At 39.5% G+C, this 26,247-nt stretch overlaps 1 protein-coding gene across 2 annotated transcripts in view; it reads right to left on the bottom strand.

Moving 5' to 3' along the window:
* The window catches only part of GNPTAB (N-acetylglucosamine-1-phosphate transferase subunits alpha and beta), a 39,421-nt gene extending 13,990 nt beyond the window's left edge, over nt 1–25,431 (bottom strand). For both annotated transcript variants that reach the window (XM_077178272.1, XM_054630975.2), the window contains exons 1-11: nt 25,236–25,431; nt 21,012–21,097; nt 15,035–15,154; nt 13,328–13,369; nt 12,379–12,584; nt 11,625–11,689; nt 11,296–11,430; nt 5,330–5,491; nt 3,470–3,649; nt 2,320–2,490; nt 493–616 (exon numbers count right to left, since the gene is read on the bottom strand). In XM_077178272.1, the coding sequence (XP_077034387.1) occupies nt 493–616; nt 2,320–2,490; nt 3,470–3,649; nt 5,330–5,491; nt 11,296–11,430; nt 11,625–11,689; nt 12,379–12,584; nt 13,328–13,369; nt 15,035–15,154; nt 21,012–21,097; nt 25,236–25,352 (1,408 nt within the window). In that variant the 5' untranslated portion in view covers nt 25,353–25,431. The remainder of the gene's footprint in view (nt 1–492; nt 617–2,319; nt 2,491–3,469; nt 3,650–5,329; nt 5,492–11,295; nt 11,431–11,624; nt 11,690–12,378; nt 12,585–13,327; nt 13,370–15,034; nt 15,155–21,011; nt 21,098–25,235) is intronic.
* Nucleotides 25,432–26,247: the final 816 nt, after the last annotated feature.

Genomic DNA, 26,247 nt, shown 5'->3' with positions numbered 1-26,247 from the left:
GATTCCTAAGTGCCAACATATCTTAACTTCAAAAATGCAGGCAGAAAACTTATCTACTACTCCTTGTGCTTGCAGTCTTGACTTTGCAGTCTCCTAGAAAGGCATCACTTCCTCAATCTGGGAGTACCACTTTGTTTTATTACACTGCAGTCCTGAAAATTTGATCTAGGAGCTAATAGTGCAGCTTCACAATCCATTATATGGATTAGGAATCCAAGTATATAATACTGTATATCAAAAATTTCAAAACCTCTCCATTCAACTAGTCAAATTTAATACCTAAAGAAAGATTATCCTATGCCCTATCATTTCCTGTCATTTTCCACAAAAATTTGCAGTTTGCAAGAAATAAGGTTTTAATCTGTAAGTCAACTTTTTTTATTACTAAAGGAGGCAAATACTGCAGTTATACGAAAAAGACAAATTACACAATTATTCCTGTCAGGAAAAACAAACAGCTCTCTTTTCCTAAATTCAGCATTGCTGTCTTACCAGTGCAATCACCTCCATCCCAATCACATGCTGAGTTATTACAGGCCTTATCACAGTAACCATCTTTAATCCACGAGCCAGGACATCCCTCGGCACAGTTTGGCACAGGCCAAGTCAAGTACACCTGCAACAACAGTAAAGTCTGAGACAAGGACTGGCAAATAAAAGTCAGCTGAGCTTGTTTCTTTGAATATGGAGATTTACAGTAATGTCTCCCTGTGTGCAGTGCCTTAAGATTTCACAGAACTTTGCAAATAGAATTTAAACCCCATTGTCTGTAAAGCAATTGTTATCCCTTTCAAAGGGAAGGAAGAACTGAAGAATACCCAAGGACATACAACAAAGAAGCAACAAGCAGAAATGGAAAGTAGGACTTGCCAAATCTACTTCTGCAAACCATATTCCAATTAAAATTAATATCTTCTCTTTTGTCAGATAGGAAGGGTGAACTTAAACTCTGAAATAGCTCTGCAGTTCACTCATTCTCCTGACTCAAAATGTTTCTTCATTACTAACCAGTCATGAGATAAGCAGCACATGTTGAACATAACCCCTGAAGCATCTCATCCTCTATGACTTAAATAATCCTAAGAATTGACAGGATAAAAAAAAAGTGTGCATGGGTGTGTTCTTTCAACTGAGGAGGCATTAAAAACCCCACACATTTTCCTTTAGAATTTATTGTTTCAAGATTTTAGCAGCACATTTTCCTACAGTAACACTTGCTGATCGGGTTATCACAAACAACACTGCACCTAAGCTGACTTCATCACCACAGCTGGGATGTATAACAAAAGAACAATACAAATGCTGTAACAATATGGTTTTGCAGTTATATGCCTCCATCCTTAAAGATTTAAAGCAACTAAAAGCTTCCTAACATCCCCAGGTACCAAAACAGTTATTTTAATGTAGCTTAAACTAATTTTGCCCTTCTGTATTTGTGTGCAAGTGTGCACATCTGCCTGCATAAAATGTTTAATTCATTGGTCTCTGGTGCATTGTGTACCCACTGCTTTAATAGAAAGAATAATACATAAATCCTCTTTTTTTTTCTCCATGTCACTCTTGTAGATCAAGCTAATGAACAAAAACCCTGCTGGCAGCCAGAGTGTGTGTGCATAACTATTGCTAATGTTTCCTCAGCCTGTTTTCCTTGCTTAAACCCCAGTTGTTGATAATGGGTTTATTGAAATACTAAATTACTTTACACTCATAAACCTGGAACAATATCTATTATTTTAGCAAACAATTATATATATATATATGATCATATACAAATTGGGCAAAGATATTATGGGTGTCTGAGCAGAGGCAATTAATGGTAAACTTAGGACCAGTTCAAATATCATCTGACCTCAGTGTTCCCACAGAAAAGATAATTCTTGCTTGTTTTGAGTATTTCCCACCAAAAAACAAAAAAAATTGCAAGGAAGGAAGACTGGCAACTGCCAAACACCACATCAGTCTTACCAGTGCTCCAACAGGAAGTAAGAGAATTAGAGAACAACACTGAAACTAAAGTGAATCCTGACAGAGGAACCATTATAACCACCCAAATGTCGAAGTGAGTATGAGAAGGTAATCCTGCAAACACAGCATACATATGAATACAGAGAAGAGCCTTCCACACCTTAAACCTTAGCCAGCAGTTGTCTTGTTAAGAACAAGAACCTTTAGAAATAAAAGGGGGAGTTAAAGCTCTCCCTTTCAAAGTAGCATTCCTTTGACTTTTATCATTAGAGTAGAAAAATTCTACTTCTGCTAAAATACCTTGTCATAATGGCAATTCTACTTCTGCTAAAATATCTTATCATAATGGCTTACCTTTTGACCTTTAGAGTGACTGTAAAAATCATCAGGCCAAACATCCTTCCCAAACATAACATCATCATTGAGATAAATAAACTTCTGAGAAAGGCCACTGATACGATGAATATGACTTTCAATAGCTGGTGAACTGAAGGTAGGCAAGTGACTCACATTCTGAAATATTTCCTAAAACAAGAAAATCCCAGACATCCAAAAACTGTTTCAGTCAGGCACACAAATACTTGATACTTAACTACTAAAAAAAAATTATCAAGAATGAGGATAGATACAAAAGAAAAAAGATATTAAAGCAAAGCAAAAAAATACTTGGATATCTCTTTTTTCCCCACACAAAACTATTTTCAGTTCTTCTGCTTAACTAAGAAATTGCACCTGATTGCTCACAAAGTCACAAACTTTAACACACTCCTCTTTCAGTGAGTACTGGACCAGGCTCAGAGTACACATTTATAATTCTCATTCATTTCAGGCTGCACAAAATTTCTAGCAATATGAACCCGTTGCAGTATTCAAAAAGTCAGGATTGCTTAATCTTTTTCAAGTAACTTCACCAGCAGACAGCAGAACAAGTTGAATAATAATCTCTTTAGCACTTTGGCGGTGCAGAATTCCTATAGCATGTCCAGATACCAAAATTACTCCTCAATTTGTAATATGCTCCTAGAGAATTTGGTTTCACTTATTCAGGAAGCTTGAAGGACTCATCTTCTCTTTTTAAATAACATTCTGAGAATGCATAGCTACTTTTTTTTTGTAGCCATCTTCCTTGTTCCAGTAATTGTAATCCATCCTGTCTCAACACAAGCTTATTAGGTTATTACTGGTTCTGAGAGACTGTTTATAGATTCAGATTACATTTTCTTCTCCCCAGGTTTTTATAAATAGACTCTGTAAGGAAATTAGACATGGGTATATGTTAGCTGAAGCCTCAATATTTGGAAGAGTGTACTAAATACAGGATTGATATATATTCAGCTATCTGTTCAGCCCAAATGTAAGGACATACATGATAAAACCCTGGGTGAGCGAGGGAAGAGGCTGTCACTTCATCCAAATAAACGCAGCCTTTTGCTGCAAGAGGATAACTGCATTTCAAATCAATCTTTGCTGGCCCTTTCACAGTGGCAGTGTTGTTGCATTTTACCTGATGTGTGACTATAGTTATCCGAGGATTATCCAGGTTAAGCCAGGAGGGGATCTGCCCGTTGGTGACGATGAAGATGTGCCGTACCCAAGGCGCGTGTCTCTCTATCGATCGCAGGGAGTAGCGCAGCTCCTCGTTGTCCTCGAAGCGGCTGGCAGAAACATCTTCATCCTGCTTGGACTACAAAAAGAAAAAGAAATCTCTCCTAAGATTTTAAATAGGACACTAAAGTTCTGATCCAGCTAGATAAGGACAGTGTGCTTTGGCATATGGGTGCATAAGCACTTCAGGACTTAGAAGTTCAAAAATAAAAAGTACGTTGATAATAACTATTATTCTTATAAAGAATCATATTCTTCCAAATTATCAAGGTGAACAATACAGTCTTCTGACATCATTGGCTGAGCACCTGGTATCATTAGGATGTCTGCTGACCATGCTGAAAGAAGTTCTTGAAGAATGAAGCAGAAAAAATACCCCTCCTGCATTTCAAACCAGTAACATCACCTTTCAGAAATCCAGTTTCAAGTACATTGCATCATGAGCTGTATATAAATGTCACCTAATATAGATATACTGGAAGTGTCATAATGTAGCTGCTCTTCAATTATCCCCTGCTCTATTATTTTAAAGAATTTAAGCAGGAGAAAATTAACAGAACTTAGCCTAATATTTATTATCAAATAGCTAAATGTTTCCATATATTTTTATTAAATAAAAAACTGTTCAGTTAGAAACTTATCAGTTAAGTAACAAAATTAGGTTCAGGACACTGGAACATGTTTCTTCTCACTTTTATGAGAGCTTAATGACCTCTCCTAAAACCAACAAGTAAGGCTGTCTAAAAGGAAACTTTTCTAAAGCCCAAATGAAACAGAAAACTCAAGAAAATACTTGAATGTATAATAATTACCATTTTCACTGCAGATTCTACACACTGTACAGAAGTTTTCTAATATGTACAGTAACACAGATTTCACATTCACAAAAGAATAATGACTGAAAACATTTTAGCACCACCAGCAGCCATTGGCTAGGTACCTACTCACAAAATTAACCCCAATTTCAACATGGGGAAATATAAAGTTTGAGCTCAGGGTTGGAATTAACCAGGAAGAATTCCCCAAAAGCCCAGGTCACAGGATATAAAGACAGACTGCAAGCCTTTCAGGAGTGGGCACACTTACCATGCCACTTGGCATTTACTGTTAAAAATTAAATTCCAGCAGAAGGAAAAACCTGAAGATTAAAGAATATCTTATCTTGATAACAGACACCTTGTTATTTAATTTCCTGTTCTTAAACCAAACATCCTTCATTGTATCAAAAGCATTTAAGGTAAACCTCCTTTCCTTACAGATATCTGTATTTCAGGACTTGAACATTTATGAAAGATAAGCTTGCTCAGCATAAATGATGCCACAAAGCAAAAACTGCTTAAGAAATATATTGGGAATGAGACAATCATGTTTGTTAAAAAAACTCTCTATCTCCCCACACAAGAAGCCTGCTTATCTGCCAGTCAGGACCAGTTAAGCCTTTCAGGACTTTACTACACACAGCTTTATCAGAATATGTGCAGAGGGCAACATTTTTCACTTAGTAGAGAACATGAAAATTTAAACTAAGTATTTTAAAATTTAAACTAAGTAATTTAAACACTGTTTGATCCTTCTTTCCCATTGATTTGAGAACTGGATAGTGTTCTTGTGATGTCTTCTTACAAGGTAATAAATATTTGATTCTTAATACTACCAAGCTTCTGGAAAAAATCCCATGTTCCTTGTCATTGACTAGTTAGCCTCTATTTACAGTTGTGAAATGTTGTAGTGTTTACCTGCTGTAAGAGAATTTACCCACCTGACTGACAGAGCTGAGGTCCCACAGCAAATAAGCAGGATTAAGCGTCAATTCTTTCCCATCTATAGTCATGTTCTTCTTTGCTTGCTTGCTCAGTTCCTGGAAACCCTTGGGGTTATTCAGTTGCAAGAGAGCCACACTGGCTTCTGAATAGAGCTGCAACTATACAAGCAGAGAGAACAACTCCAGCAGCACTCTTTTTGTTGTATTATTTTTACTAGAGTTACTTAGAAGAACAACTGGTAAGCACTGTTTTTAAAGAGCTACAATTTCGTAAAAACACAAAAAGAAGTAGTAAAATGGGAACTAAAAAACCACTAAAGATACAAAACTATGCTTAATTTTCACTTTGCGAAGTAAATGTCTCTTTACACAATGATCCAGCAACAGTAAACCTTTTCATGTTTTAAATATTTCGGGAGCAATTGAATAGTAAGTCCCCATCCATTCTCTGGTCACTCCAATAACAAAATTCATGTTTTATTAACACTTTATTATGTGATGGAAAGAATTTTCCTTTTTTTCCCCCCATCTTAAACAAGGAATGATCTTTCCAGAAAATTAGGGCACTGATGTATTGTCACTGTCAGAAGTGTGAAACATTCAGAATGGTTTACAGTTAGTTCAACCTACAGCTCTGAAATCTGAGATACAAAGGGCTCCAGAGCTAATCCGTGTGGGTCTCCAAGCCCTTAGTGCTGGTTGCCAATATGCTGCTAAGGTCATTTCTTAGTTGTGGACTGTTTGATCTGTTGGCTGTTTTTATCTCCTGCCATCAGTAAGTCTGTATATCAGATCTCATAATGCACAGGATCAGGGCTTGCACTACACACCCTAACAGTGAGTATAGGTTACAGATCACAGGGCATCAAAGCAGCTCCCCAGGAACATGGCATAACCCAATAAATGCTGTGTTTACCATATGAAGTAAGATGAGCAGACCCAATCAAGCTAAAAACATGACTTCACTTTGATTCTCCAAGTGCATGCATTCAACAGACTAATAAAGAATAAACACAGTTAATCATTAATATTTATTTGATGCTATGCTTCAGGCAACATAAGACAATGACGTCTACCAAATTTTCAGTGTAAGTGCAATTCATGAGCTATCAAATTTGAATCATCATGTTCAAAAAAAAGCAAAAATATCACAGTTCCCATCGTAACAACTCTAAGTGGTTTTATTTTTTCATTAAATCTGATCCTTTCTGCTCATTTTAAAACAACACTTGTCCTAGAGTTACCAGCCCTTCCCTTAGCAAGACCAGCTGTTCCACTTGTGACATTTTAAAGCTGTTGATGCTTTGACTCATATGCTATTTGAGATCTTTCAATCTGACTTATGAGGCCTGTCATTAGAAAAATCTGATAAATCTCAGACCTTCCAGGGAATCATCTGAACTTATGGGTGGAAAGGATGGCTTCAGTAGCTGAATGGCGGAGGTATGGTTACGGACTGCAGGCACCAACCTCCAAAAATATCAGCATTGAAATGCTGCAGATTGCAAAGCTGCCAGCACTGGGCATGTGCTTTATTTAGCAATACAACAGTGTCACACAGTCCCTTAGAATCTCTCTCATAAATCATACATACAACAAACCAAAAATATTACCATGTTAGAGCTTTCAAAGCATGTGAGAACATTTAGTTTCTCTTTAACTTGCTCCCAAACTCGGCAAAATGAGTACTCGTACTACAAACTCCTACTTAGATTTGTTACAAATGCTTACCCCCCCACTAACATAGCATATATGCTGTAGTTTTTAATTTTTAATATTCCAAGCACATACAGGAAGCAGTGGAAAAACATGTTCCATTTCTCAGCATCAGAGTTTAGCTAACCCCTGCACTGAATCGATCATTTTTATTACATCAAAGTGGGTTTTTTTCCAGTAATACCTTTTGAAGAAACCAGTCTTTTCCTAAGCAGGCTATCAATGAAGTTAGACTACAGTGAAGTTATCTGGTGAAATAACTAACTAGATTCTAACAAATTTCAAGTTCTGCTCCAAGCATTTTGTTGCTGGTACATGCAAAATGAAATTGTCTCCTGACAGATTTTTTAACATCTCCCAGGTATCAACCTCCTCTCTGTAGGGATGGATGCAATCACCCATTCCCTTAAAATATTACCTTCCAGAGAACATCTTCATCCTGCCATAACAGGTCAGCAGATGCAAAGGTATTGTCAAAACAGAACAGAAGAACAAGAAGGTAGATGCAGAGAGTCAGTGTGACCAGGTGAGCCTCTGCTAAGGCAGGTGGGCTGAGAACACACCTTGCAGGCACACACCCAGACCACCACTGGGACACATTTTTACCACACACTTGAAAACAAGACAGGAAAACTGCATTATCTCCACCAGGGAGCTTGAAATGCATGTTCTCTAGCAGGGAGCCAGCATCCTTCACTCCTAGCTTACTAGACTAGGAGCCAGATGAGCTCAGACACCCCATGCAGAAGTAAACACCTTCATTTCCACTTTCTCAAGGTAAGAGGCCTAACCAGTCCTTAAATTATTACACCTTATCTTCTTAATGAAAGCTGACTGAAAAGGAGATAAGAAGCTCCCCTTTTCCCACTCCAGTGTGGATATTGGGAAAACTCATGTGCCTACATAGCAAGGGAAAGGAAGCATATGCTGAAGAGTAACAAAAAGCTTTACAAATACAAACCACTGTTGTCTTTACAAATGCCTCATGTCTTTTAAAGAAGACATAGTAGGAGGGTCATTTCTGAGTCAAAACTAATGCAATCCCTTAGGGTTTTTTCTACAAAGCTTACTTGCTACATCTGTGTGATCATAACACCATCTCTTGGAGCCACCTGTTTGCTCCAGACACACTGATGAGCAGCAGCAAGGATCCCAAACCCCACATCCTCCAGTGAGGACAGAAAACACCCAGCATCACTGTGCCTGCAGTTTCCCACGTGGATTTACTTCCATTAGTAAGACAAGGTCATTAAGACATTCCTAAGTTTCTAACTTCCCTATATTATGTATGTGTGTCCTCATGTGGATTAAAGGAGATGATATTTTGGAAAGAGAGAGATCTAAAAGCTCTTAGTTGTCCTTGAAGCAATCAGGATATTAAATCTTGGAGGAAAAAATCAACATTCTCCAAAAATTTTGTACACTACTCTGTACAATTTCAGTGAAAAACTGTTGGCATGACAGCCTCAAAAAACCCTAAAGCAAACAAATCAAGTTCTTAGACAAATGTAGTTTTTAAGTGACAAGCATCTCTTTAGGCTGAACAATAGTCTCCTTCAGAAATGTAGTTAAGGCTGGGAGCAGGGGGGAAGTGAAAATGAAATATTTGGTCGTTCTTCACTTATAGGTCCAAGGTAAGGTCTTAAAGAAACAGCTCAGCAGCCATCAGCTGCACAACCAGAGTAACACCTCCATCTAGTGGCTTTCTAACACTCAGGAACAAATGGACAATAAAAAGCTGTCAAATACCACTTTCAATTTCATCTGTCATAACACACAACCTACAACAACAAATGTGACCAGCAGACACACTGCTATTCAACTTTCATCTTGAAATAAATTTCCCTACCATTACATTACAGTGCAGCTCATAAGTACAAAAAAATCTTAACAGACAGAATTCACCTTGAAAATAGATCCATTATATCATGAATCTTCACACTTTAATCACCTCTAGTTGAGCTCAGCTGCTTTGCTCAGATATTTAGATTTTTAGAAGAACTGTCTGGTCTAGATGAACAAGTTTTGGTCTTCCTTGGATTTAGAAGTTATTTCAACCAAACTAAAGCAAATCAACAAAAACAGCATTATCAACATACAAGACAAATGCACCAATAACTACACTCCTTCCTTTCTCACCTTTCTTCTCTTCTAGCAGCAGCATTGTTCAAAGCCTTTATTATCATTTCTTTACTTGTGGTGTTGAAGTAAGACACAGCCACTTAAAGCACACAGAAACCTATTAAACATCAGGAGGCATCTATGAGACAAAAGTCTACTTCAAGTTCAGGTGCAACTTTCTTCTCCACCAAGCATCTCACATAATTTCAGAGATTGCAGAAATGATAACAAGAGAGGAAGCACTGCAAATGTCAGTAGAGACTGTCAATAATCACCCTTTTTTCCTACTTAACTGTAGCGTTAACTGAGCATCTCCCTTTGGCAAGAAGAAAACCACACTTGGCTGTGTTTGCCATGACTGCTTACCTACCATATCCACTGAAACAAGAACTGACTCTGAGCTCAGAACCTACCGAAGGCTTCTATGGAAATAGCCACATCCACACTTGATGTAAAACCCTTTAGGCATGAAAATAAAACATTTCTTACCTTCACATACATAAGTTTCTCATAACATACATGAATTGCTGCTATCAAGAAGAGAGGACTGGCTGGGAAAGAATTCACTGCTCTGACCACACAGGGTATAATAATCCTGATCTAATTGCTCTAAAGCATCCACTGGGAAAAGAAATAACAGCAAAGATGACTGGAAAGAAAACCACAGAATATTGTGGATACCTGAGAAAAAATTGTGTTTATACAGATAAACACAATTTATATCTGTATATATAAACAGTGTTTATATCTGCCTAACCAAATTGCAGAAGAGGAGCTCTGAAGAACAATCACAGTGGCAACATTTACACACAGATAACACATCAAGGAAAAGGGAACCAGCACAAATAGATGACACATGACCAATGACAAATTAAAAAACACAACTAAGATAGGGTAAGGAAAAATCATATAAAAAGATAATAGGCACAGGATGTCACTTTCATAAAGACACACAAGAGATGGGAAACACATCTAAGACACCCCAGAGATGCAGCCTTTATGCTCATCTGGACAGCAGTGAACCATATGAATATCCTCTGTTATTTAACTGCTGTGACACTAGAGCTCCAAAGTCAAAATAAAATACTTAAGCTTCAATAAGTGCTTAAAAACTCTCTCTATTTATGTTTTAGGGCATGTAGCAAGAGAGGCACAAATGTGTTTTCTTTGCAAGGTTTCTGCCGTTAGCAAAGCCCCAAGTCAGCTAATACAAGTTGAGACAAGAAAGAATTTCAGATTGCATTATGTTGGAGTGTGACCAGCCTAGGAAAGGAATTGCACAAGATAATTTCTGCAACAGAGTACATGAGATGTTAGCCCAGCCTACCAAAAGAAAAAAAACAGAAGAAAAGGGAAAAGGACCTCACGTTCATTTGAGCACCAAGAACAAGCCACAGAGTGAATTAGCCCATATGACAGGTGTATATCAGACTAATGAAAACAAATTACTGCCATCCCATTACCCCTGCTAACTCCTCCTCTTCCACAAACTCCTTGGCCTCAATCCTTTTCACCCCACAAATCACATCTCTCTCCAGTACAAAAGCCAGTGATTTTAACAAATTTCTTAAAGTTCCACCTATCCATTAAACCTTACTGTAATTTTAACAGGTGCCCAAATAGCAGGGGAGAACAGAAGGCACCAAATGGCAGTCACACAAGTTGTTTCCTCTGCCTTGCAGCTGGGTCAGCCAAAATGCAACTTGCTTAAGACCCTACAGAGCACATGGCAGACAGAAATAATGCAACAGTGCTGTTACTGTTAAGAGAGCTAGGAGGGAAGAAAAAAGATAAGAAGCTATATAAACAAAATTCTGTCACATTAAACAAGCTAGTGATCTAGAATTCTACAGCTGAGAGAAACTGATAAGGCTGCTTTTTAATAATCAGTTGCAGGCTAGCAAATGTAATGCCTAAGAACATGCAGTCACAGAATGGGCAATTGGTCTTTTGCAGGCAACTCTTTGAGTCACTATTTGCTACTCTTCACTACTCAGGGAAGAAACACACAAATACCCCAGATTACTCTCAGAAATATCCTAACTCTCCAAGGTGGGTGAGATTCTGTACCTGAGCCATTCCAAAAGACCAGTACAACTAAGGCACTCTTTCCTCCAGAGCCTTACCAGTTTTACTTTAGAGGCCAGGCTCTCTGGCAGTTTAGTTCGTAGCTGGTTTGTTTCTTTGAAGGTAGCTGGAAATCCACTAAGAAAGGCCAAGTCTTGCATTAGTACCAGACCTGGAACTTCTTTGTCTGTAGTCTAAAAATATGAAAACAGGTTATAAAGACCATTTTAAAGGTAGAATAATTCACATAATAATAAGGGTTGCTCTGAAAGCTTTCACATTTTACTACATGTGAGTTATGAAAAGAGAATAGCACAGAAACTTTCTAAAAACGTACAGAATGTTTAACATGAACAAAAACTAATCAAAAGATTGTCAAAGTACATACCAAGTAACCCCTCCATACTATCTGTTTGCTGTTGTCTTTTAACATTCCAGAATGGGCAGCTTCAACTAGAATACATAAAATTGCAAATTAAAAACTTCTTCCAGTATAAAGTCTTCTTTTCTGTATTATAGTAACCAAGAAATACTTTTGCAAATTAAATGTATTTGAGTATTCATAGTGTGAAAAGTTGTCTTTACAAATAGTAAGTAATTCTTGGTGGTAAAATAAAGAACAGTGGTTGTACTAGTGGTCAGGCACTACATATTAAACAAAATATGAAACTCGTACCTGCTCCAAGACCTAAGATATTAAACACATGAATAATTTTGTTTTACAGTTGCCAATCCTTTGAACAAGGGCAGAACTTACTGCACATTATTCAAACTAGACTTCACAGCAATTAAAAGAGGATTTCTAAAACTAATCTTCCTCAGCCTAAACCCCAGCCTCTTGAGATTATCAGAGCAACACAGATATTCAGATAGCAAACCTGTTTTGCAATAGCTTTCTAAAGCACTGAACTCTAATCATCTGTAATCAGTTGTCTGGGAGGTAAGCAAACAGTACCATTAATGTCATCACTTAGAGAAAAAGTTTGAGGGCAAGAGAGACACTGAATGACTTGCTAAAGTCAAACAGAAAATCAGCATCGAAGCCAGTACCGGAGAAAAAAAAACAACCCCAAAACTAATTTGCAGCAGCTTAAAAAACTAGCTGTAGAAAACTGGATGGAATCTGACAAAGAGCTTCTTACCGTCCTTCGGGCTATCAAAAACAATTACAGTCACATTGGTGGAGGGATTTTTTGGTTTTGCTACAAAGAACATATTGTTAGCAGCTTGTAAAGCAGGATGAAGGGATGGCAGGTCTTTCAGTGTGACGTTGGCAGGCAGTGCAGGATCCAGGACAAGCATGGGCACTTTGATGCAGTGTGTCAGCAAACACTCCAGCTGCTTCTCACTACAGCAAAATACCAAAGGCATATTTAACACCACTAGAAAGCTGAAAATAAAAACCAGTCTTGGATGCAATAGGAATAGTTTTTGTAAAATCTGATTATTTGTAAAATTTGCTGTGGTAAGGGGGAATTATTGATGAGCACGCTTATTTTCCTGCAGAAGACAAACATCTGACTGGTAGTGTTTAGTTCATTCCCATAACTGTTTTTCCTAAAGTTTCCAAGATTTCCAAGTCTGCCCATGGAAGAGACCTTATAGAAAAATCTCTAAATAACAAAAGGACCAAGCTAGATGACTGGGACAGACCAGGTCCTACTGCTTCCTGGCAGCAGAGCCACAAGAGGCATGGACTCTCTACAGACAATTATTTGCAGTGCCATGTATACAAATGACAGCTGAAAGCACCACTGAGTTTTTAATGCATATGTAACTGGAGTTTTATGATCCGAAAGCCTGAACATTTTTTCATACTCAGAACAGATGCTAACCCTAAACAGTGACAGAGTTATGTGTTCCAAACTCCAGAAACTGTTATCAGACGCTCATTCATATGTCACAATAACTTTTTTATTTTACTTTTTTTCAGCAAATAGATTATCATACTGTCAGCTCTTGAAGTGACATAGGAAAGCCTGCATAGGCTATAGAAAACCAAACCACCCCCCCAGCCAGCATCTGCTTTCAGTTAACAATGAGTAGAATATAATTTATTCCAATTTACACCCCAAAATCCCTAAAACTCACCTCTTCTTTGTTGGTTCTGTTGCATTCTTTCCAAGGATTTCCCTATTACAGAGTTAAAACAAGGATATTAAATAACACTGAATTGACAGTGTTTCTGTCAATGAGTCTAATTGCAGAAACTCAATTGTTAATTGAGTCAGAGACATGTTGTCAAAGCACCAATAACCCAGATAAAAAGCTGCCAAGGCCTTGCCATGGCCTTACCAAGGTGAGTACAGACTGACACCACCCTTTACTGCTCACATGCAGTGTGGAGCTCAAAATTTCATGGCTGTGCTGAGAATTGTGGCAGCAGGACTCTTTCTGCTAACAGGAATTTATGGGGTTATTATTATGTTATTAACTTAGTAGTATTGTTAGGTCACTTAACAAAAGTGATAAATACTGGTAAGAAACCAGAATAAAGTGACCTGAAACTAGGTTGACTTGATTGTTTTGCCTAACATAAATATTCTGATAAGGTCTATGAAACAGCCCTTTTTATAGCATTGCTCATTGATTTCAAAGGACATGAAAAAAATGGTCTACATGGGAGAGAACCAGGTGTCCCTGTAGACAGCAAACATGGCATAGACACCAGTCTTATTTGTAAGCTTAAGCTCAACTTTCCAAATCAGTGTTACAGAAAAAAAACATGTGATTTTCCCTTCCTGAAACAGGAATCATAGCATGAGTGATGACAAAGCTAAGCCAACTAATATTAGCTACATGAGCTGCTAGGAAAATATCAGCATAAATTTGAAAGCTTTTCAAAGCAAAGACTGTGTATGTTTAAGGTCAATGAATTTAAAGTTCTAATATTTCCAGGGTTTAGGTAAGAAAAAAAATCAAGAATTTCCCTTGAGACCATACTGTCAGTCGAACCTAAACTGCAAGACATAGCATGCCAAAAATCAGATCAATCCACTAACTTGTGGACTTCTCATTATTCTGAACCAAATTATTATAACCCTTAAAATACAGACTTATTTTTCCATTCAGCATATTTACTGGCCAAAACAGATTCTGTGAGCAGAGTTACTTATCAAAAACTAAATTAATGGTTACAAGACATAATCCAAGGTATCTGCAGCAGCCTGTGTTTGAAGGCTTAGATCAGTAATTTTGCAGAACTCTATAGCAAAATCTGCAACAACAAATGCAGCAATACATGTCTTTGCTTCCACAGATAAAGGCCAACTCATACCTTTATAAAATGCATAAATTATTTCCCATTTCTCAGTTTCAGTATTTGTGAGACTATGAATCTAACTAATCTAAAAACAAGAACTTAAGAAGCCTGTTAAGAAACATGCTTCAGATTTTATGAAGCCTACTATAAAAAGAAATACCAGGGGATGGGGAGAGAAAAAAGGGATGAAGAGAAGTTATATATTGGAGGTATAGTTTTATTAATATTTACAGACTGTTATAGAAATCAATACGAAAGGACATACACAACACACAGTTTTCCACATGACATTTTACAAATTCATGACAGGACAGCCTTAATTATTATGCTTATCTTAAACAATTTTCTAATTAGACAGTACTTGACAGCTAAAAGTAGAACTGAAACAAGGCTTTGGCAATAATCAAATGAACAAGTGAGAAAATGAGCTTTTAATTTTCACGTTGAGTAACATGGGAAAAATAACAACAAAGAAAACTAGTACAGTATTAGATTGCTGCTGTCAGGTAAAGGGAAAAAATATCTAAGATTATTACCTCATTATTTTCTGTTCTTCTTCCATCTGTTCCCTGACCTGTTGCAATTCTTTGATCAGTTCCACATCTGTGCCGTTCACCCAGGTGTACACCACATCAATTGGCATGGGTAAACAAAGCCTACATAATTCAAAGGAAAGCTATATGAGCTGTTTAATATTACATTACAAGTGTTTGTGGCACCCTACAATAGCAGTTTCTCTCTAACAAGGGAAATACTTGGTGTTTGGGCTGCAAACAAGACAAAGCAAAAAGACTCTCTTTAGCTATATATATACACCATGTCTTAATTATACACAAGCCTTTGACAAAACAGCACAGACATCAACCAAAGGGACACAAAGTGGTTTTAACTGTTCAGTAACTAAAAGAAATCCTAACTTTATGCTCTGAATTTCACTAACTCAGACTCATGGCCCTGCAAACACATCAAATATCTTTCAAGTCAGTACCAAAACCTGAGCATATTCTTAATTCACCAGCTACTTCAGACAGGACAGCATGAAGCATAACTTAAATCACGCTTACTGTTATTTAATTGCACAGAGCCAGTAAGATCTCAGCAGGAGCAGGTCTCCATCCTAGGAATGTCTCTTAGATTATATTAACAGGACATTTCATAAAACAACAATCTAATTCGGGTACACGAATTCAGACTCTAGACATGGCAGACAAATTAATTCTTGACACAACTGAATATCCTGGAGCTGTTTCTGGAGAGTTACATACTTCCTAGCATGCATAGGCAGAAGGAAGGAGTTTGGGTACCTTTTTTCCTACTTTTTTTATGATAATCTCCTCTCCAAGGCCCACAGCTTTACATCAGTAGGTACTCCAGGCTACTGCCATGGGTGAATCCGAGTCCTGTACAGCAGGATACCCCAGTTCTTATTTTCAAAAGTTCCAGTGTTGAGCTATTTAATACCTTCCTAACTGTAGATGGCCTAGCAAACATTGGAAAACATCATCCTGTGACCACGTGGATCTCAGCATTAGAGAGGTTCAAAGATGTTCTCTCTCCACCTACTGCATCCTTCCAAAAGCATTCAGAGAGAGACAGAGCTTGCAGGCAGGTGTTCTGTCACCTGCCCTTGCACAGCATGCCATGCAGAGAGCTTGCACCCAGCTTTGTTTTCTACTGGCTCAGGCTCAACAACTGAAGCACAAAATTTGTTGAAAGGTCAGCCAGTAACTTGTCACAGCACAATGGGCAGGAACATTTGGTGCTCAATTTACCCATGTTCCTAACCCAGCTGCAGCACTCAGAGGGGCATTCTGAGACAATCTAAACATCTCAGCTGCAGTGCTGCCTTCCCTAGCAGCACCACCCAGAAAGTCTCTCACATCTGCAGGGGACTACCCTTCTATCAAAAAAAAAAAGTCAATTTACTGAATCCAATTACCCTTCTATTCACTTATTTCACTTTTTTATCCAGAGATAACTAACTTCCAGTTAGTCATGTTAGTTATATTCAAAACAAGGTATGTTTTGAACTAAAACATGCTCCAGAGGAATAGAAATTCAATAGCAGGAGCTCTTCCAGCTTTTCTGCATTTGTTGTGATCAGTTAAATTACTGGTTTGACAGTCCCTGGAATGCTACAGCTCAGAAAGGAGTGTTTTAGGTGGAAGCACCTGACTCAAGTTAGAGATTTCAAAACTGCCTAACCTTCAGCCTCCTGGGCAAAGTGCAGAGCCCATTCAGGCAGGCTTCATTGAAGAACACAGTATGTCCAAAAGAACTCCAGCTCTTTCTATGGCATGAAGCAATTTTGACTTCTGTGAAGCCTCTCTCCACTTTACCATGTCCTAGAAGTGTGTCTCTACACTGTAGCACATATGCCTATGTAATTTCCTCCACTATGCTACATACAGCCAAAAGCTAGGAAATTCCATAAAGGAAAAGCATTTTTGGTCAGATGCAGGCATGTCAATTCAATCAACCCCTGGCATGGCGAGGTCATTCTTCCTTACCAGTGGCAATAGAGACAGACCAGTAATAAAAAAAAAGTGAATTGTTTGCAGATCCACTAGTCTAATTGCTTAAAATTTATCCAAGTACTCAGTAAATTTCCTTAATGCACCTTTACAGCACACACTGCTTCAGAAAGTATTTATCAAATATTTATCAAACATAATAATAAAAAACAGATATCTCAATTTGTTGTTTCCGACTAACACTGTACAAACTTTAGCTAACACTTAAGTCTGTACCATTCTGGAGTTGGCCAAAGCTTTCTGGATGGTTTCATGGTTTCCTAAAGTACACTGGGAGGTTATAATTTCAGAATAGGTGTAGTAATTACATATTCTCTGAACAGAGAGAGACATGGTTTTCCCAGGAAAATCTTGGGAAGCTGTGTAGAAGCTGTGGGAAACTTAGAGCAAAGAATTCAAACAATTATTATCTCTTTTTCTGTAACCATTGTTTATATAGTTCTCCAGAGTGTGCTATTCATAGTTCACCAATAGTGTGAGAGAAGATTCCTAAAGGCCAATCAAGTCTTAAGCCCACCATTGTTTCTATAAGAACTGTAGATTTCTAATGATAAAGTCTTTTCATGCCATACAGAGTTTCTGTATCACCTTTGGCTGTCCCCAATACCCCTGCAGTGATAATCAGTGACCCAGAGCGTGTTACATCAATCACCCCTTTGTAAAGTCACATAATAAGTATGTATTGGAATTTTGCTGTAAAATGGTTTAAAATTAAAAGGAACAAATCCTACACTTCAGTAGTACTGTTCTCAAACTCTATTTTAACATCCAGAGTCTTTTACAGATTATTGAAGTTCAGAGAAACTCAACAACTCTCTCTCAAATTCTGCAGCTGTGTTTCCTTCATATGGATTCATACATTCAGGCTTCATCAGAAAGAGCAGTCTGGCAAACAAGTTAAGCCCAAGGTGACCTGAGTTAATTTACTATTTACAGCCACTCTTCTAATCAGCTACTTCTCCTCTTTGACATGACTGACCTATGGTTCACTAACAGATGTGACTCGATGGTGCAATTTGATTCCAAGTGGGAATTATCTTAACACCTTTCCACAGAAAATCATCACTTTGGAAAATTCCTTGGAGATTCTCAAACAATTTATTGAGGTTTTTACATTTTTCTCTTTACAAAGTGTATCAATTTTTACTTGCAAATCTAAAAACATCCATAGGATCCTGCTTAAAGACAAAACCAGACCTACCAGACAGGACAGGGGAACAGTTCCTGGCAGGAATTTCTCATACCCATGATGTGTTTACATAAGAGAACCATCATCACAGCTGAGATTGTGGGTAGAAGACAAACTTTTGTCTCAACATCCACTGTTGCTGAAGGAGTACAGCAGATTTTGGATCTCTCCCAAGCTACCATATGGTGATCTCTAACCTTGCTGAGCCTCTTTATAAACAGTGGAAGTCCAAGATGTTCATAGTAAACCTCCCAGCCCTCCTGTTCCAGCTCTGTAATCATGCAGTAACTGAGCTGTTGCATGGGTATTCCTGCCCCCTGATTTGTACATCTTTTCCTCTCTTCAGCCTCACTCAGCTCAGTTAATGGCTGGCCAACCACTGACAGCTCTCATTTGCTGCACCATACTGAAATCAGGCTGCACATTTTAAAAGTTGGGGATTATTCCTTCACATCTTTCCATATGTATTTTTGAGTTTTAAACAGGACATCCTGGAATAGCAAAGTTACACTTTGCAGTAAGTAAACTATACTTACTATACCATTTGCAAGTAGAGAAATAAAGTGCAGTCCTCATCCAAAACACTCATGCATAGAACTTCATTATTTAGTTTCCTTTTCTCCCTTTTTATTTTCATATCAAAACTTAGTCTTCAAAAATGGGTTTGAACAAAGTGCCTTGGTAAAAAGCCCTGGAATTTCTAGTGCATTCTCTCAAGCCTGAGTAATATAAGAAGCAAGTTTAGCAGCTGATGTGGCTACCTGAAAGGTGCCACATTTGGGATGCCAAGGGTTTGGAACCAGAAGGAGAAACAACCAAAAGCTATTGCTAAACTCCAAGGCAAAACCAGAAGTCTGCCTTGGTCTGGTAGAGAACAGTGTTCAGTAGGTGTAACTAATGATGTCATTGTTTTTGTGTGATGAGCTTTTTGAGTTTATCATCATAAGGAGCTTGCCCATATACACAAATTTGTCTACAACTCATAGTGAGGTTTTTTCAGAACAGAAAATTTTACCTGCAAAGCTCCTAGAGAACAACACAACTCAAATCCAATTGAAGGCCCACTAATATTTCCCAAAGGCCAGGCAGCTTTTACTTTCCACAAAGCACTACACCTGCTTAATTTTCTAACCAAGAATCCTCCTGTTCTCCAATTCTGAGTATTTTCCCCTAGCACTAAAATAGGAAGTGATTAAAATCACTGGACAAGCTAGATTCAATCTGGAAGTCCTCATTTTATGTGTAGCTCTGTATGCTGCATTGACACCAGCCTAAAAAACTCCACCAAACCACCACTGATGCAAGTGCCTGCTGCAAGACAGGGTCCATTACTGCATTTGTGAAGTTTGATAAGAAAAATTAATTGAACCCCTGACAAGAGACATCTAAAAGTTAACAAATGCCTGAAAGTACTGCCTCCACAAAGACTTCTGGTTGGTATGAATTTGTAAAGGAAATTGGCAGCTGCACACAAATGTCACAGCAAACTTCCCTGTTACTCCTGACATAAGCTTGTTAAAGGCATATTGGTGAACTGGAATAATTTAAGCACCCCTCATAAAAACCTTAAGCTTTTGCTCAGGCAGCCAACAGTTCCTCACCAGGCACTGGATGTTTTGCTCACAATCCTCAGAAATGAACACTAGCAAAGGATGCTTTCACAACCACAATGAAGGAAGGAAACAATGTAGAAATGGGAAGTAACTATATCTACACCACAGCAGTAAGACTTGTGATTTTGTTTTGGAAAAAGTAAAAAAACCACTCCAGTTAATTATCACAAAGGGATTTTAGCAGTGACAGGACCAAACTGCCATGTTTCACTACAGTACTACTAAAACATGTACACATTAAGCTATTCATCCATATGAGCTGCATCACTCTGCTTTTATCTGTCATCCATTGGAAGATGGGGGAGAGGAGTAGGAGAAGAGACTACAGAAGTTCCTAGTATTCACCAACACCATGCAATGAATTTTACAGACTTATCTCACACCAACCAAAGCGTGAAAAACTGATCTGATCATTTCTACTGTTCCATGATGCAACCAACCTCAAGGCAGATTAAAGCTTCTGCTTTCAGGGTTAGCTTTTATCCCAGTCAAGTGTATCAATATTAAGAGTCAGATGATACCTGCTAAGTAGCTTTCTTCCACCTACCAACTCACAGTACACTTACTCCCTGAGCAACAGACCCCATGGCTATTCAGACATGAAAGATGAAACCACAGGAAGTCATGAAGCAGTTAACACAACTGAAATAAATGACCCATATGACTCGGTTTCCCACTTGCTGTGAGACATTCTCCCATCCATTCAGCTTTTAAAGGCTTTTTACTAGCTTTGGGACTTCTCTGCTAAATAATGATCCTCATAAGACATCACAGAAAACATTAGGTATTTTAAAAATAACTTCTAGAAACACTGAATATTGAAATGTTAAGCACATAGGAACACTACTTATGTTTTCCTATCTTAACTTGGAAAACATGTCATGGCCTCCCTTCCTTGTTAACATTGTCATCATTTTGATGTTTCATTAGAGACTGGATGAATTAAACACATTCAAAATGTAAATTTATTATATGACTAGAGCTCTCAAAAGCCAATCTTCCAAGATGGGAGATTATGCATTAACTAAGCACTCACTAAGTTGAAAATTTGCTGCAGATTTAGAGACCACACAGTAAGGTTCTATTTTACAGTATGTTACTTCAACTAATATATTTTATTTAAATATTTCATTAGAAAGTAAAATGTGCAGTAGTGTCAAGTGCAGGTAAAGCTCACCTATTCTGAAATGATTTGCCAGCAACGTTGTCTCTGTATGAATCAAACATAACATGATACTGGTCTCTACTCCACTCCAAGACAACCTGCAAAGGAAAAAAAAAAAAACCAAAACCACTTGAAGTCACCACCTGTTAGACTCTTAATTTTCACCTTTTGAAATGTTTAACCATAACCAATTTCATTCCAATTGATCTATGAACAACTGAGCAGACCACAATCCCAACTAAATTATGACACTGAGGCATCAATTAGACCCAAAACTGAAGAGCACACTTAATTTAAACAAACTTTGCTTTTCTCTGCAACAAAGGATTTCATGACTTATGTACACTCTTTTTAAACTACTTTTTATTTAGGTCATCTCTGCCTTGTTTCTTAGCATCAAAAAATTCAGGAATGTTTTCCCAAAACTGAGACCTAAATCAAATACACTTAGATACAAGCAGGAAACCCCTAACATACACCCCTGCACAATTTTATTCATCTTTTTCTATTCTCATACAGGATATACTGAAGTATTCACATCTCCAAAATTTGAGCTTTGCAAACAGCCAGGAAAAAAATTTTCAACAATTTTCCCCACAATTTTTCAACAATAAAAGTTGAGATAATAAAGAAGTCCAGGTATTTTGAGATAGAAGTAATATAAAACATGTATTTTCTCCTCTGAGATAAACTTGATATGATATCTTTTACAGTGAAAGTCCAACCTTGAAAACTACAGTGGCATTTTGTGCTGCTTTAGAGTTGAAGGCACAGTGGCTGAATTTACTGGGATAAGTACATATTTCTATGTACTGGAGAGTGAAAAAAACCACAACAAATGAAAACAACAAGACAAAAAGAAAGAAAACCAGGAAAGCATAGTACTTATAGTACCTACTTTACACCACTCTCCCTAGATTTAAATGTTATTATTGCTTATTTCTTGTATTGTGGGAACTATGAAATTTACCATTTCTCTAAGGTCACCTTCAAAACCATAAACAAACTGTCCTCCCTCTAAAGAAGTTACACATCCCTCTACCCTCACTACCACTAAAGCCAATTAAAACCTTCCCTAGAGCAGGGAAGCTCCATCATGTGCCTGGGTGACAAGAGCACACACCCAATTCCTGCCAGAGCTGCAAACGGTCTCTTTGTAACCAAGATCACATCAGCACACACAAAGGACACAGACTGCCCAGGCAGGAATAAAAATCTCCTCCCTGAAATACCAAGGTCAGGAGTTGTCTAAAAAACACACACCATTACACTTTCTTAATGCACAAGTCATTAAGCCCTTCTGCCAAATGCCAGGTTTAATAGAGAGCACATTAGAAGTTCATATCCACGTGGAAACATTTGCTCCTACTGATAATGACACACTGACACATTGTGACTGATCTGTGTCTAGAAGAAATACAGAAGTGTTTGAGTAAGAATATATTATATGAATGTCTCTCCAGAAGAACAACATTAACCATTCCAGCCTTTGTCTTTGTCTTTTTGTACCTATAGCCAAAAAGAAGTGGACAGATCCCTCAAGAACAAAGAACAAAGTTAAAAACTCTTCCTACCCGATATATTTTTCCCTGCAACTGTTTCCTCCTGACACATTATGTATGCATCCTGCAATAATGCCTAGAGGCCGTTTTGCTTCCACTTTGCATACTGGAATTACAAATCCACCAGGGGAACATTAAAAGGGGAGAAACACTGCCTATTAGGAGATACTGTATCAGACATGATAACAGTGTCTCTGGCATGATCTGTTATAAAGCATTTTACAAAGCAGAGCCGCCTACCGAAGGATGGCCAAGAAGGGTTTATAATCAAACTGCGCTAATACTTAAAGCTCATCTTGCAAACAGGGAACAGCATTGACTTAGACCTGGTGCCCTGTTTGTTTTTGCAGAAAAAATTCTCACTCAGGTTCAATGCCCTATTATTTCACTGAGATCAAAGTTTTCCTTCAAATGAAGCTAATTTGCAGCTAATGGCTGTGAGAACCAATCTCAAATGATCTGCCCTAACCATCCATTTTTACTCCAGCAGTAACACTGGCATTAGCATGAACCTAAGAAATCAGACCTAATTTTACCTACTAGAACAACAAAAAAAAAAAAGCTGGCCTTGGGGGTGTGGGAAAAGCAGAACTGCAAAAGCTGTTCAGACACCAGGGTCTGATAAGTGCTGCCTCACGCTGCTTTTTGTTGCTTGAGTTTCCCGCAGATGGCTAAAAGTGGTTCAGCTGGTAATTTCTAGCAAGGTTTCTTGGTTTCATTTTCCAAACAGCTTTACAGTTTTTTATTAGCTGCTGCCTTGCAGATTCTGTACTGAAGAAGAGAAGCATTTTCCATTCCCACAGCAGTCGTTGGAAGAGGTATAATAAGGGTGTTCATTCCCACAAGCCTTGTCTCTCCTAAGTCACTGAACTGGTTAGAAAATACAAAGGCAAAAAGCAAGATGCATGCAAACATCTCTCCCCAGGCTAACCTACCACCCTTTTGGAAAGGAAAAAAAAATTGCAGGTGCTTTGTTTGTGTTTTTTAGCTGGTGGGTTTTTTTTTCTTTAAAAAAACATTACTGGTCACTTTTCCTTTTTCTTCATATATAATTTGGAAAGTCTACTCCTACACAAATCTTCCAGTTCTTTTGCTCGCTCTCTAAATTGTAGCTAAGGTTTCCAAGTAGCTTTGAAAGGACGGGAAGCAGCAAAGTAAGATTTAGCAGGAAAATCTGAGCAGTGATTTTGACTGATTCTTACCAAATCAGCCATAACTTAGACAACTGCTGAAATATTTTTTAAAACCTTCAGAGTTCTATGATATTCTAAAGTTGTGGTTTAAGTCCCCATGCCGAAGAAATGCAAAACTATGTCAGTTTCACAGCAGCACAAAAACTACACCAATTCAAGTTGATACTCATGTAAAAACAGGCGACTACGAGTGGTTTACAATTACTTAATTTGCTGATGCCTTTGAAGTGTTTCAGGAACTCGTGGTGTCCACAAGACAGCAGAGATTAGTACTTTATGCAAAGATGAGTTAGTACACAAAATAAAGTTTTGATTGTGGTACATGCAAGAGTTTCAGATAATACTCTTTATGGCTCTTTTTTTTTTTTCCCTGTATCTGAAAGAGCTGATCAAATTAAAACAGAGAAGGGAACAACAACAACAAAAAAAAAGAACCAGTTTAGGAATCACTAAATTCCAGTCTGTTGTATTGAACATTGCCATCCTTTCAGACTGACAAAAATAGTTGATTTCCCTAATTCCTCACTACATTAACAAACACTGCGCTCAAGTAGGATTCATTTTCTCCTCTCCACATTCCTTCAGTGATGACTTACCAAATCGACAGGGCAATGTGAAATGAAGATTTAAACAACGTGCAAAATCATATCTAGAAGAAGTGCAATTACATTGCATCATTTACAAAATAACGTGAGCGAACTAAATAAGAAGAAGCGAGCTAAGCAGACTCTGCTGCGCAGCTTGGAGGAAGAATACATTTAATTCCTTAAACCCCGGCGAGGGGAGAGATCCTGTCACTCCCAGTCCACACGTGAAGGTGACATCCAGCACAGGCTTCAAAACACTCAAACAAAACCACAGCACTAATAAGTCACCTGATGAGGGAAGTGGAAAAGAATTGCACAGGAGCAGCGAACAGCAGCTGTCCGAGCACGCAGGGCTGTGTCACCTGTCAGACCCCGGCTCAGCCCCGAGGGACACCCGGTGCTCTGAGCGTCCCCGCAGCCCAACAGGTGCGGCCGGGGCGGCGCGGGCAGCGGCCGCGGGGCTCGGGGATGCGGGCACAGCCAGCCCGTCCCAGCGGGGCTCGGGGATGCGGGCACAGCCAGCCCGTCCCTGCGGGGCCCGGGGATGCGGGCACAGCCATCCCGTCCCCGCGGGGCTCGGGGATGCGGGCACAGCCAGCCCGTCCCCGCGGGCACGGCGGGCCTGCGGCGGCGCCCTCGGCACAGCCCAGCGGGGCTCACGGCGCCGCGATGGGCGGGACCTGTCACCGCAAGGCGCCCGGAGAAGCACCTCGCTGCTGGCGGGACAACGCAGCTAGCCGGCTCCCCCGAGGAACAACGGCCCCGCATCCCCCCGGGGCCGTGCAGCCGCGGGGCTGCGCCTGTCCCGCCGGCACCGCTCGGCTCGGCACGGAGGGAGGGAGGCAGGCAGGGCAAGGGGGCAGCCACGCCGCGCCGGCGCGGCACCGTACTGACCTCCCCGAACTGCAGGGCGGAGACGATCATGAGGACGAGGCCCCCGAGGCAGAGGCAGGGCCCATACCTGTGCGACAGGCAGGTATAGGTCTGGCGCTGCAGGAGCTTTAGCAGCATGGCCCGCCGGCGGCCGCCGCCCCGCACGGCCCGGCCCGGCCCGGCCCCGCTCCCCGCGCTGCCTGCGCCGGGCGGAGCCACCGGCCCAGAGCCCGCCCCGCTTCCGGCAGCGCCCGGCGCCGCCTGGCGGTGGCGGAGGGGCCGCGCTGAAGGAGCGGCGCTGCCGGCCCCTCACGGAGGGAGCGGCGCGGCCGGCCCCGCACGGAGGCGGCGAATCGGCCGTTCCGTCGCTGAGGGCCTGTGGATATCGCGCTGGGGCAGCCGAGCTGCGTGCTGAGATTGAATTTAAGCAGTCCCTGCGTGTTATGGCGCAGGAATGAAGTGCGGGGATGGGCTCGTGGAATGGGAATCAGGCTAGAGAGTGTTACTGAGTTCTTCAAGAGCAGCTCTTGAGGAAAAAAGATAACAAGAAACTAGTTAGCGATCGGTAGCTGGCAGCTACTCTCTGACAGCTGACACTGCCATGAAGTTCAGCCACCTGCACGGTGCTGTTGCCATCGCCCCTGTCAAATACTGATCGGACACAGGCACCGCTGGTGGCCAGATGTGAAAAATGCCTATTATGTGATTGGTTTTTCGCAAATTTTAAAATGAATACTATGTGTGTTATGTTAGAATGTTATGCTGTATTAATTTTTTTAAGTAGTGTGTTTTAATTATAGTTTCAGGTTATAACATAATGTTAAAATAGAAACTAAACTATGTGAGATATTTTTTTAAGAAAGGAATCAGGTAATCGCACCGGATAGCAGCCACAAGACACCTAAGTCTTTCAGAGAAAGAGAATTTATTGCTCCATTATCAGAAGAAACGAACTTCTTCCCACCTCGCTCAGGAAGAAGCTGACACTGACCAGAATCCTTTGTTTGAATGGAATTTATGCATCATGTATGAG

Source organism: Agelaius phoeniceus, chromosome 5, assembly GCF_051311805.1.
Source record: "Agelaius phoeniceus isolate bAgePho1 chromosome 5, bAgePho1.hap1, whole genome shotgun sequence".
NCBI classification, from domain to species: Eukaryota; Metazoa; Chordata; class Aves; order Passeriformes; family Icteridae; genus Agelaius; species Agelaius phoeniceus.
The sequence above is the reverse complement of the archived record's forward strand: the minus strand, read 5'-3'. Positions and strand labels throughout refer to the sequence as shown.